General features: G+C 44.0%; 1 protein-coding gene across 11 annotated transcripts in view; it reads right to left on the bottom strand.

Annotated features, from left to right (window-relative positions):
- Positions 1-14104, bottom strand: part of SOX6 (SRY-box transcription factor 6) — a 279833-nt gene that overhangs the window by 92159 nt on the left and 173570 nt on the right. For all 11 annotated transcript variants that reach the window (XM_075280972.1, XM_075280975.1, XM_075280971.1 and 8 more), the window contains 2 exons: positions 11785-11957; positions 5402-5470 (listed from right to left, as the gene is read on the bottom strand). In XM_075280972.1, coding sequence (XP_075137073.1) covers positions 5402-5470; positions 11785-11957 — 242 coding nt within the window. The remainder of the gene's footprint in view (positions 1-5401; positions 5471-11784; positions 11958-14104) is intronic.

Genomic DNA, 14104 nt, shown 5'->3' with positions numbered 1-14104 from the left:
GTACTGTGCTTCTAAAACATACAGACCAGGAGAAGTAGTACTGTGCTTCTAAAACATACAGACCAGAAGAAGTAGTACTGTGCTTCTAAAACATACAGACCAGAAGAAGTAGTACTGTGCTTCTAAAACATACAGACCAGGAGAAGTAGTACTGTGCTTCTAAAACATACAGACCAGGAGAAGTAGTACTGTGCTTCTAAAACATACAGACCAGGAGAAGTAGTACTGTGCATCTGTAACAAACAGACCAGGAGAAGTAGTACTGTGCATCTGTAACATACAGACCAGGAGAAGTAGCACTGTGCATCTGTAACATACAGAGTAGGAGAAGTAATACTGTGCATCTGTAACAAACCGACCAGGAGAAGTAGCACTGTGCTTCTAAAACATACAGACCAGGAGAAGTAGTACTGTGCATCTGTAACATACAGACTAGGAGAAGTAATACTGTGCACCTGTCACATATCCTCTTGTCATATGGACCAAGAAAGAATGAAAATGTGTCTGTCACATATGACTGTATACAGACCAGGAGAAGTTATACTAGGCAGCTGTCACTTATCCTTCCAGGTTACAGACCAGGAGAAGTAGTACTGTGCGTCTGTCATTTATCCTTCCAGGTTACAGACCAGGAGAAGTAGTACTGTGCGTCTGTCACTTATCCTTCCAGGTTACAGACCAGGAGAAGTAGTACTGTGCATCTCTCCCTCACCCGTTACTTGTCATGTATCCCCCATCATACAGAGCACATAGTCGTGTGCAGGGCCTGTGATCAGAGCAGCTCTTGTCTCCTCCATACATGCTATAAAGGAGAGGTCCGGCTCTTAGAATTGGAGGTCAATTAGACACTTAATGATGAAGCGAATCCTTAAATATATTTCTACTATTATTATCCCAGCAAAAAATTAATTAAGCGGGTCATGGAGGACACGAGGCTAATGTGGAGAGTAATTACTGCTGATCCGCCACACGCTCCGCCATGGAGAGGCCGCGCTCAGCCCCCAATACTTCACTGTCTAGTGTTTAATCACATGAATAAAGCCCAAAGATCTGAGAGCTCAGCCCCGGCCTCGTATCAGCAGATCTATTATTAACTGTGAGAGGCTGACAACCGCAAGACGACAACTACCAGGAGGATTTACCCTGGACCCGGACTGATAGGAGATACTAGATATGGGATACGGAGATAGATGGATAGACAGATAGATAGAGAGAGAGATAGGAGATCGATAGATAGATAGATAGATAGATAGATAGATAGATAGATAGATAGATAGGAGATAGATGGAGATAGATAGATAGATAGATAGATAGATAGATAGATAGATAGATAGATAGATAGATAGATAGATAGATAGATAGATGGAGATAGATAGATAGATAGGAGATAGATAGATAGATAGGAGATAGATAGATAGATAGATAGATAGATAGATGGAGATAGAGAGATAGATAGATAGATAGATAGATAGATAGATAGATAGATAGATAGATAGATAGATAGATAGATAGATAGATGGAGATAGATAGATAGATAGATAGGAGATAGATAGATAGATAGGAGATAGATAGATAGATGGATGGATGGATGGATGGATGGATGGATGGATGGATGGATGGATGGATGGATGGATGAGATAGATAGATAGATAGATAGATAGATAGATAGATAGATAGATAGATAGATAGATAGATAGATACAGTGTTGGTCAAAAGTATTGGCCATTTTCTTCCAGATAATGATTGCAATCACAAATTCTTTGGTATTATTATCTTCATTTAATTTGTCTTCAATGGAAAACCACAAAAAGAATTGTCAAAAAGCCAAATTGGATATAATTCCACAGCAAACATAAAAAAGGGGTGGACAAAAGTATTGGCACTGTTTGAAAAATCATGTTATGCTTCTCTAATTTTTGTAATTAACAGCACCTGTTACTTACCTGAGGCACCTAACAGGTGGTGGCAATAACTAAATCACACTTACAGCCAGTTGAAATGGATTAAAGTTGACTCCACCTCTGTCCTGTGTCCTTGTGTGACCACATTGAGCATGGAGAAAAGAAAGAAGACCAAAGAACTGTCTGAGGACTTGAAAAGCAAAATTGTGAGGAAGCATGAGCAATCTCAAGGCTACAAGTCCATCTCCAAAGACCTGAATGTTCCTGTGTCTACTGTGCGCAGTGTCATCAAGAAGTGTAAAGCCCATGGCCCTGTGGCTAACCTCCCTAGATGTGGACGGAAAAGAAAAATTGACAAGAGATTTCAGCGCAAGATTGTGCGGATGGCGGATAAAGAACCTCGACTAACATCCAAACAAGTCCAAGCTGCCCTGCAGTCCGAGGGTACAACAGTGTCACCCCGTACTATCCAGTGTCAGCGTCTGAATGAGAAGGGACTGTATGGTAGGAGACCCAGGAAGACCCCACTTCTTACCCAGAGACATAAAAAAGCCAGGCTGGAGTTTGTCAAAACTTACCTGAGAAAGCCAAACCCGTTCTGGAAGAATGTTCTCTGGTCAGATGAGACAAAAGTAGGAAAAGGCCTCAACATAGAGTTTACAGGAAAGAAGAGGCCTTCAAAGAGAAGAAGACGCTCCCTACAGTCAGACATGGCGGAGGTCCCTGATGGTTTGGGGTTGCTTTGCTGCCTCTGGCACTGGACTGCTTGACCGTGTGCATGGCATTATGAAGTCTGAAGACGACCAACACATTGTGCAGCATCATGTAGGGCCCAGTGTGAGAAAGCGGGGTCTCCCTCAGAGGTCAGGGCTCTTCCAGCAGGACAAGGACCCAAAACACACTTCAGGTCAGCACTAGAAAATGGTGGTGAGAGAAAGCCCTGGAGACTTGTAAAGTGGCAGCAATGAGTCCAGCCCTGAATCCCATAGAACACCTGTGGGGGAGGGGGAGAGATCTCTTGGTGGCAGTTTGGAGAAGGCCCCCTTCACATCTCAGGGGGGACCGTGAGCAGTTTGCCAAAGAAGAAGGGTCTAAGATTCCAGCAGAGCCTTGTAAGAAACTCATTGCTGGTTAGCGGAAGCGGTTGTGCGCAGTTATTGTGTCTAAAGGTTGTGCTACCAAGTATTAGGCTGAGGGCGCCAATACTTCTGTCCGCACCAGTTTTGGAGTTTTGTGTAAAATTATGAATGATGTGACTTTTTTTTCATTCTCTTTTGTGTTTTTTCATTGCAAGCAAAATAAATGAAGATATTACCAAAGAGTTTGTGCTTGTAATCATTATCTGGGGGACAACGAGGATTATCTGACAGAACTGCAGGGGGGACAAGACTTTTGGCCAACACTGTAGATGATAGATAGATAGGAGATAGATAGATAGATAGATAGATAGATAGATAGATAGATAGATAGATAGATATGAGATAGATAGATAGATAGATAGATAGATAGATAGATATGAGATAGATAGATAGATAGATAGATAGATAGATATGAGATAGATAGATAGATAGATAGATAGATAGATAGATAGATAGGAGATAGATAGATAGATAGATAGATAGATAGATAGATAGATACTGGCCACCAGTATCCCAAAATAAATCGCACACATGTAAAGTCCCCAGTTAATCTGCACAATCTCCTTCCGCCGCTCCGCAGGCCGCCGTTCCCCATATATACCGCTATACTAAAGAAAATACTTAAATACACGTTGTTACACAGAGACCGCCGTATTATTATTTCTGGGCGATTTCGGTATTTTTGCTCCATTTTTCGTCTTTGCTGTAAAGTGAAGTCAATGGGTGTTTGGGACTGTATTATTTTTAGCCTAATCCATGTTACAGAACCCGTATGCATTAGTCATGTGAAGACCGTTGCCATGGCAATATATTTTTTTCCTGTTCAATACTAGGTAATTACCGCCATACAAGAGGGTAAGTAGCATGTACCACGCCGATCCTGTCTGTCTGACTGCGGCTCATAGCTGACACATTCACAATCAAGTAACAAGACATCATCATTCGCACATTAACTCCTTATCACATTATATTATATTACGTTATTATCTACTGTATGGCGAGAAGTGCGACCAAAGGGAACAAAACTATCGCGCATCATCTCCTGATGAGAAGGATGACGCCATGTAGATAGGTCGTATACACAGTGATGTCACCGCTGCTCTCTAGTATATGGATAGGCGGCATTCTCAGTGATGTCACCGCTGCTCTCTAGTATATGGATAGGCGGCATTCTCAGTGATGTCACCGCTGCTCTCTAGTGAATGGATAGGCGGCATTCTCAGTGATGTCACCGCTGATCTCTAGTATATGGATAGGCTGTATTCTCAGTGATGTCACCGCTGATCTCTAGTGAATGGATAGGCGGCATTCTCAGTGATGTCACCGCTGCTCTCTAGTGAATGGATAGGCGGCATTCTCAGTGATGTCACCGCTGATCACTAGTATATGGATAGGCTGTATTCTCAGTGATGTCACCGCTGATCTCTAGTGAATGGATAGGCGGCATTCTCAGTGATGTCACCGCTGCTCTCTAGTGAATGGATAGGCGGCATTCTCAGTGATGTCACCGCTGCTCTCTAGTGAGTGGATAGGCGGCATTCTCAGTGATGTCACCGCTGCTCTCTAGTGAATGGATAGGCGGCATTCTCAGTGATGTCACCGCTGCTCTCTAGTGAATGGATAGGCGGCATTCTCAGTGATGTCACCGCTGATCACTAGTATATGGATAGGCTGTATTCTCAGTGATGTCACTGCTCTCTAGTGAATGGATAGGCGGCATTCTCAGTGATGTCACCGCTGCTCTCTAGTGAATGGATAGGCGGCATTCTCAGTGATGTCACCGCTGCTCTCTAGTGAGTGGATAGGCGGCATTCTCAGTGATGTCACCGCTGCTCTCTAGTGAATGGATAGGCGGCATTCTCAGTGATGTCACCGCTGATCACTAGTATATGGATAGGCTGTATTCTCAGTGATGTCACCGCTGCTCTCTAGTATATGGATAGGCGGCATTCTCAGTGATGTCACCGCTGCTCTCTAGTATATGGATAGGCGGCATTCTCAGTGATGTCACCGCTGCTCTCTAGTATATGGATAGGCGGCATTCTCAGTGATGTCACCGCTGCTCTCTAGTATATGGATAGGCGGCATTCTCAGTGATGTCACCGCTGCTCTCTAGTATATGGATAGGCTGTATTCTCAGTGATGTCACCGCTGCTCTCTAGTATATGGATAGGCGGCATTCTCAGTGATGTCACCGCTGCTCTCTAGTATATGGATAGGCGGCATTCTCAGTGATGTCACCGCTGCTCTCTAGTGAATGGATAGGCTGATAGAATTGTATGCCTATTGCTGGAATACCTGCAGGCTCTATGTAATATATAGACCCCCCACACACACACAACCCTCTCCAGAGACACTGACCTGGATCTGTTGCTGCAGGATGTTGATTTTGTGCTGCTGTTGGAGTAGTTGTTGTTGCTGTCTTGCGATCTGTACAGGTAAAAGAAGCGTGCGTTAGTCACACAGTATACATATAACATACATATGATGAGTAAAGAGTTACTGGTTCCTTCAAGGAAATCTGGAAGACTGATCCCAACCCTGCTATTTACTATCAGATGTAAAGGGAACAGTAAAGCACCAGAATAACTGTATATAGGCTGTATATAGGCTGTACACTATGGAATATATATGTAACTAAGAGGAACAGCCGATAGCAGTCATAGAAGATGTAAATGTCTCTGGAGCTTGTCTTAGTACTGGAGCGTTATATGAGGAACGGATGAGATCAGTCACATGTGGCTGATAACAGAGAGAAATAGATTGTACTCACCTGTTCTATAGTCAGCCCAATCCTACATGGAAATGGCTGATAACAGGGAGCAACAGACAATATGTAACCGTTATATTTGGGGGTCACAGTGGTGATAGGTGTAGTGCAGCACCTTCACAGTGACAGGAGGGATCGCTGAGCCCCGGTGGGTCCTGCCCCAGCCCCCAGGTCTTACACATGGCGGATCTGTGATCTGCTTGCTCTTATACAGCCGTCTCAGTTACATCCTTGTTTATTACAGATCTGTTCCTCCTGTCAATCAGAGGTTTCCAGTCGGTGTGATGGAGGCGCCGCTGATCTGTGTTACATCCTCCTCAGGCAGTCGCTCCATTATTCATTGCGTAATTGATGTCACATCTGGTGTGTAATCTGTCGGCAGTGCCACACTAGCACACTAGGGGTTAAACCGCACCAGGAGGGTTTGTGTGTGTGCAGTGACAGGAGGGTTTGTGTGTGTGCAGTGACAGGAGGGTTTGTGTGTGTGCAGTGACAGGAGGGTTTGTGTGTGTGCAGTGACAGGAGGGTTTGTGTGTGTGCAGTGACAGGAGGGTTTGTGTGTGTGCAGTGACAGGAGGGTTTGTGTGTGTGCAGTGACAGGAGGGTTTGTGTGTGTGCAGTGACAGGAGGGTTTGTGTGTGTGCAGTGACAGGAGGGTTTGTGTGTGTGCAGTGACAGGAGGATGGACGTCCCGGTCACTACACACGGTCTGCATACGTTGCCTCTGACCTTACCAATGGGATAACATTATTCTCTTTTCCTTTTATATCACTAATAGCTGACCCCCGACCTCTCCCCGATACTTTCCCTCTTCGGTCCGTGTCCTGATGTCTGGACTCAGGAAAGCCTGAGGATAATCGAGGATGGTGGAGAGGGGCATAATGTAAGGGACATTACACTGCACAGAGGGGACATTATAGTGTGTGTATGAGGGAGCATTATGGGGGTATTATAGTGTGTGGAGGAGAGGGCATAGGGGGGTATTATAGTGTGCGGAGACTGCTGTGGGGTATTATAGTGTGCGGAGACTTACACTGTATGGGCACCACTAAGGGATCATTATAATGTGTGAGTGCAGAGGGAGAACTATACTATATGGGGGCATTATATTGTGTGGGGACCACCATAGGGCCATTATATTGCATGAGGGCAGTAAGTGGGTATTATATTGTGTTGAGACACAAAGATGCCACTCTGTGGGGACATAATAGTATATTATACTATACTGTGTGGTCATTGAGGGAGAACTATAAGAGCATTATTCTGTGTGGGATCCACTAAGGGGGCATTATACTGTGTAGTGCAATCCTGTGTACATTATGGAAGGGTGCGCTATAGGAGCCTCGCATTGTACTGGGCAGAGCTTAAGTGATCTGGCATATAATTATAGAGGCAGTCTTTAAAATAATTCTTTTAAGAGTCATCAGCCTGAAGCCTAAATATTTTTGAAACCCCACCTACTGCAAGTCATATCCATAGAAAAAGATGCCATCTGCTCCTCTTATAACCCCCCAGTACTGATATATATGACCGATATCAGCCGCTCCTCATATAACACTCCAGTACTGATATATATGACTGATATCAGCCGCCTCTCATATAATGCTCCAGTACTGGTATATATGACTGATATCAGCCACTCCTCATATAACCCCCCAGTACTGATATATATGACCGATATCAGCCGCTCCTCATATAACACTCCAGTACTGATATATATGACTGATATCAGCCGCCTCTCATATAATGCTCCAGTACTGGTATATATGACTGATATCAGCCGCTCCTCATATAACCCCCCAGTACTGATATATATGACTGATATCAGCCGCTCCTCATATAACCCTCCAGTACTGATATATATGACTGATATCAGCCGCTCCTCATATAACCCCCCAGTACTGATATATATGACTGATATCAGCCGCTCCTCATATAACCCTCCAGTACTGATATATATGACTGATATCAGCCGCTCCTCATATAACGCTCCAGTACTGATATATATATGACTGATATCAGCCGCTCCTCATATAACCCCCCAGTACTGGTATATATGACTGATATCAGCCGCTCCTCATATAACGCTCCAGTACTGATATATATATGACTGATATCAGCCGCTCCTCATATAACCCCCCAGTACTGGTATATATGACTGATATCAGCCGCTCCTCATATAACCCCCCAGTACTGATATATATGACTGATATCAGCCGCTCCTCATATAACCCCCCAGTACTGATATATATGACTGATATCAGCCGCTCCTCATATAACCCCCCAGTACTGATATATATGACTGATATCAGCCGCTCCTCATATAACCCCCCAGTACTGATATATATGACTGATATCAGCCGCTCCTCATATAACACTCCAGTACTGATATATATGACTGATATCAGGCGCTCCTCATATAACGCTCCAGGACTGATATATATGACTGATATCAGCCGCCTCTCATATAATGCTCCAGTACTGGTATATATGACTGATGTCAGCCGCTCCTCATATAACCCTCCAGTACTGATATATATATATATGACTGATATCAGCCGCTCCTCATATAACCCCCCAGTACTGATATATATGACTGATATCAGCCGCTCCTCATATAACCCCCCAGTACTGATATATATGACTGATATCAGCCGCTCCTCATATAACCCCCCAGTACTGATATATATGACTGATATCAGCCGCTCCTCATATAACACTCCAGTACTGATATATATGACTGATATCAGCCGCTCCTCATATAACCCCCCAGTACTGATATATATGACTGATATCAGCCACTCCTCATATAACCCCCCAGTACTGATATATATGACTGATATCAGCCGCTCCTCATATAACCCCCCAGTACTGATATATATGACTGATATCAGCCGCTCCTCATATAACCCCCCAGTACTGATATATATGACTGATATCAGCCGCTCCTCATATAACCCCCCAGTACTGATATATATGACTGATATCAGCCGCTCCTCATATAACACTCCAGTACTGATATATATGACTGATATCAGCCGCTCCTCATATAACACTCCAGTACTGATATAACCTCCAGAGACATCTACATACAGTTCCAGTCCATAGCAGTCCAGGTTTCTCATTCAAGACACCACTGCAAATAAAGGCCATTGTGACCGGCCAGAAAAGCAGGAAATGAATGAAATTGTGATATTTATTTATTTATTACGCTTACTTGTATAGCGCCATCATATTCCGCAGCGCTTTACAGACATTGACAGTCACTGTCCCATATAGGGCTCACAATCTACATTCCCTATCAGTATGTATTTGGTGTGTGGGAGGAAACCGGAGTACACGGAGGAAACCCATGCAAACACGGGGAGAACATACAAACTCCTTTCAGATAGGACAAGTTTTTCCACAAAGTCCTAGTGTCTTATTGATGTGATATGACAGAGTTAATGTCTTACTGATCAGTATATATGTATGTCTTGTACATCTGTAGGAGGGTCACTCTGTATCTTCTGTCTGTATTTCTATATACTATGCTGGTCACTATATTGCTCGGTGGAGTCATTTCAATTTCTTCAAATTCCTGCACCATAAATGGTCACATTACAATTTGACCACGTCATCCCCTTGCCCTCCCCAGGGGTAATATATAAGCAGTAGGGGGCTATTGGTTAGTTTAGCTTAGGCTGGAATCATGGCTTGTCCGGCAACTCTGGAAGTCATCAGACCACAGACATACCAGGGGAGCAGACAGAGCCCCTCTAATTTGGCTCCAGTAACCTTCTGCCCACGTGAGTATTGGTCCCTCCTCAGCGGTTGTCTCCGTCATGGCGGCCGCCTCCTCAGCGCCATGTGCTCCATCTCCTGCTTATTTGCCTGCTGGATGGCGACATGCGCGCTCCATTGAGCAGAACATCCGAGTTTTAAGTGTCATTTAATTTTCATTTTGAGATCTAATTACTAAGTGTTGGCGGTAAGATATCGCTCGTCTGCAAATGTGTCAAGATTAATTTGTGCTGGCGAATTCACAAGTGTCAATAGTTAATTACTGGCTTGTCTCTGGATGCCGGGGCCACATCCTGACTCCACCACTCCCCCCTATGTCGTTCCCTCCATTTGGGGATCATGCGCCGTCGCCCCGCACGTGGACACGTCCTGCCGCCCCACAAACGTGCGATCTCATTAGAGGCAGCGGAGCGTGCCCGGCCCGAAAATACTTTTTTAAATTAAAGGATAATTCTGGTAATAATGTGGGATTCTTAAACATGCAGATTAATCTGAGGTCTGTCTGATCTAATGCTCAGGGGTGCGCTGTTTGCAGGCATTGTTGTCACAGATGACGCTTCCGCCGGGCGCTCGGCGCAGGAATGAGATGTCGTCTCTATATAGTTTGTTTCCCATAAGACATTGTCCTACGGTTACTGATCGGCTCCTCTTGGAGGTTTGGAAAGATGAAAAGAAAGTGAAAAAAAACAACAAGCAGAAATAAAGGAAAGATTGACGGCAGAACAGCGTCCTCATTTAGGATTTAACCCAATGTGCTGCGCCACGAAAGAGGTTTGTGTATAGCACCAAATGTTCACACAGGGACACAGGAGCTCTTATATTAATATGTATATAGGGGATGCTAGGAGGACATGTGAATCCGTATATTACACTGTGTATAGGGGATACATGGAGGACTTGTGACTCCTACATTACACCGTTTATAGGGGATACAGGGAGGACTTGTGACTCCTACATTACACCGTATATAGGGGATACAGGGAGGACTTGTGACTCCGTATATTACACTGTATATAGGGGATACAGGGAGGACTTGTGACTCCGTATATTACACTGTATATAGGGGATACAGGGAGGACTTGTGACTCCGTATATTACACTGTATATAGGGGATACAGGGAGGACTTGTGACTCCGTATATTACACTGTATATAGGGGATACAGGGAGGACTTGTGACTCCGTATATTACACTGTATATAGGGGATACAGGGAGGACTTGTGACTCCGTATATTACACTGTATATAGGGGATACAGGGAGGACTTGTGACTCCGTATATTACACTGTATATAGGGGATACAGGGAGGACTTGTGACTCCGTATATTACACTGTATATAGGGGATACAGGGAGGACTTGTGACTCCGTATATTACACTGTATATAGGGGATACAGGGAGGACTTGTGACTCCGTATATTACACTGTATATAGGGGATACAGGGAGGACTTGTGACTCCGTATATTACACTGTATATAGGGGATACAGGGAGGACTTGTGACTCCGTATATTACACTGTATATAGGGGATACAGGGAGGACTTGTGACTCCGTATATTACACTGTATATAGGGGATACAGGGAGGACTTGTGACTCCGTATATTACACTGTATATAGGGGATACAGGGAGGACTTGTGACTCCGTATATTACACTGTATATAGGGGATACAGGGAGGACTTGTGACTCCGTATATTACACTGTATATAGGGGATACAGGGAGGACTTGTGACTCCGTATATTACACTGTATATAGGGGATACAGGGAGGACTTATGACTCTGTATATTACACTGTATATGGGGGATACAGGGAGGACTTTGACTCCTACATTACACTGTATATAGGGGATATAGGAAGAACATGCAACTCCAACTTTACATTGAATATATGGGATACAGGGTGGACATGTGACAACTACATTACACTATATATAAGGGATTCGGGAAGGAAATGTGATTTCTACACTATACAGTATATAGGGCATACAGGAAGGACATGTGGCTCATACATTACACTGTATATAGAGGGATAGAGGGCGGACATGTGACTCTTACGTTACCCTGTATATAGGTGATACAGGATGAATAAGTGATTCCTACATTACACTATATATAGGACTGAACGTCACATAGGATTCCACGCAGGGGCAGTTCTAGTTTGGTGGTCGCCTCCTTCCCATCGGGGTCACTTACCTGTTCTTGCTGTTGTCGTGCCAGGTCCATTTGCTGTCGCTGTTTTTCTATTTGGGAAGCCGCCAGTTTCTTCTGCTCATCGTGTGCGGCCAGAAGTTGCTCTCGGAGACTGATCAGTTGTGTTATCATGGTGGAGAGTTGTCGCTCCTTTTCTGCTAGGCTTTCTGGGGTTCCTGCACCAAAGATACAAAACCCGAAAAAAGCTTCACCATGAATAGAACAAAGATACAGAGAACCGCAACATAATATAAGTGACTGATAATAAGTATCATAAGCTCTGTCATATATGATGTCACCTCCTATATAATATATCTGGAGAGCTGTGATGTCACCTCCTATATAATATAATATGTCAGGAGAGCGGTGAGGTCACCTCCTGTATAATATCACTGATATCTGGAGAGCAGTGATGTCACCTCCTATATAATATAATATACAAGGAGAGCGGTGATGTCACCTCCTGTATAATATAATATATCAGGAGAACTGTGATGTCACCTCCTGTATAATATAATATATCAGGAGAGCTGTGATGTCACCTCCTGTATAATATCACTGATATCTGGAGAGCGGTGATGTCACCTCCTATATAATATAATATATCTGGAGAGCTGTGATGTCACCTCCTATATAATATAATATATCTGGAGAGCAGTGATGTCACCTCCTATATAATATAATATATCTGGAGAGCAGTGATGTCACCTCCTGTATAATATAATATATCAGGAGAGCTGTGATGTCACCTCCTGTATAATATCACTGATATCTGGAGAGCGGTGATGTCACCTCCTATATAATATAATATATCTGGAGAGCAGTGATGTCACCTCCTATGTAATATAATATATCTGGAGAGCTGTGATGTCACCTCCTATATAATATAATATATCTGGAGAGCAGTGATGTCACCTCCTATATAATATAATATATCTGGAGAGCTGTGATGTCACCTCCTATGTAATATAATATATCTGGAGAGCTGTGATGTCACCTCCTATATAATATAATATATCTGGAGAGCAGTGATGTCACCTCCTATGTAATATAATATATCTGGAGAGCAGTGATGTCACCTCCTATATAATATAACTGATATCTGTAGAGCTGTGATGTCACCTCTTGTATTATATAAGTGATATCAAGAGAGCGGTGATGTCACCTCCTGTATCCTATTACTTATATTTGTAGTACAGTGATGTCATTGTTGTCACTTGGTTTCGGTGCGGCGCACTCCTAAACATCCGGTGAAGGTTATACCTCTGATGTGAGGTTCCCCTCCCCTCCTCAGATGGATCGAACATATTATTGTCTCATCCTATTGATAACTAGCGGAGTCTGAGCTGGAGGTGATCGTGTCGCAGGCGTCTGCTCTCAGAGGCCCAGGTTGCGCCATTCTCTCAGACATCGCGCCTTGCAGAGCACATCAGATACCCTCAGATGTTCGCACTTCACACGCCACCATCGTCATTTAGCATTTACTGGGATTTTTTGTTTTTCTCATCTTTCAAATGTCAAAAAATAAAAAAAATAAAAAGTCATCGGCAAAGAGAAAAAAAACGAGAAGACAACTGAAGGGATGAGACAATTGAGCGGAAGGTCCGGGGAGATGAAAGATCACTTTGTGATGTCCGGAGCCCTCAAATCCAAATGCAAGTTTCAGCTCTTTCTACTCCAAACACATCACAAGATAAAGGCTTCAGTGGAAAACAAACACAAAGCGGCTATTCTGCGCACAACAGCTGAAGCAATATGATGGAGTTCTCAATGACTTTCTAACAGCAGAGCTGTGTCCTGCCTTTGTCCGCCCGTCACATCGGCTGCTCGCTCCCTCCTCTGCTGACAACTCTATAAATGCTTCAATTGTGTCCTGGCCCCGAGAACTGCAGGCAAACAAGCAACGCGTGCAAAGTCCAGGGGCCCGAGGTGCCGAACACCGCTACTGCCGTGTACTGCCTCCAGCACTGCGACCTGTACGGCTGACATATACGCCCTCTGCTTACTGTCAGTGAGTGGGAACATACCTGTCCTGTCCTGTTTACACAGCTGAGGATTTGCTACAATGTGTCCAGTACATGTGAATACTTACACTGACACAGTGTAACAAACCTAAACCTTAGAAATGTTGAAAGTTCAGAGGTCCCTGCCCCCCATGTGAAAATCCACATGATGTTCCACGCCTGATACTGGCATTACTCTCGTTGTCAGGTAGGTCCCAGTCTTCAGTGATGTCACCTGTGACCGCTATCCTATCGATGCAATGTTCTGCGGAAGGCACTCAAATTGTCGGGTATATCCTGATCTTCTATGATAAGTCACC

This window comes from Leptodactylus fuscus, chromosome 7 (assembly GCF_031893055.1).
Source record: "Leptodactylus fuscus isolate aLepFus1 chromosome 7, aLepFus1.hap2, whole genome shotgun sequence".
Classification (NCBI taxonomy): domain Eukaryota; kingdom Metazoa; phylum Chordata; class Amphibia; order Anura; family Leptodactylidae; genus Leptodactylus; species Leptodactylus fuscus.
This window is presented reverse-complemented; position numbering and strand designations above follow the sequence as displayed.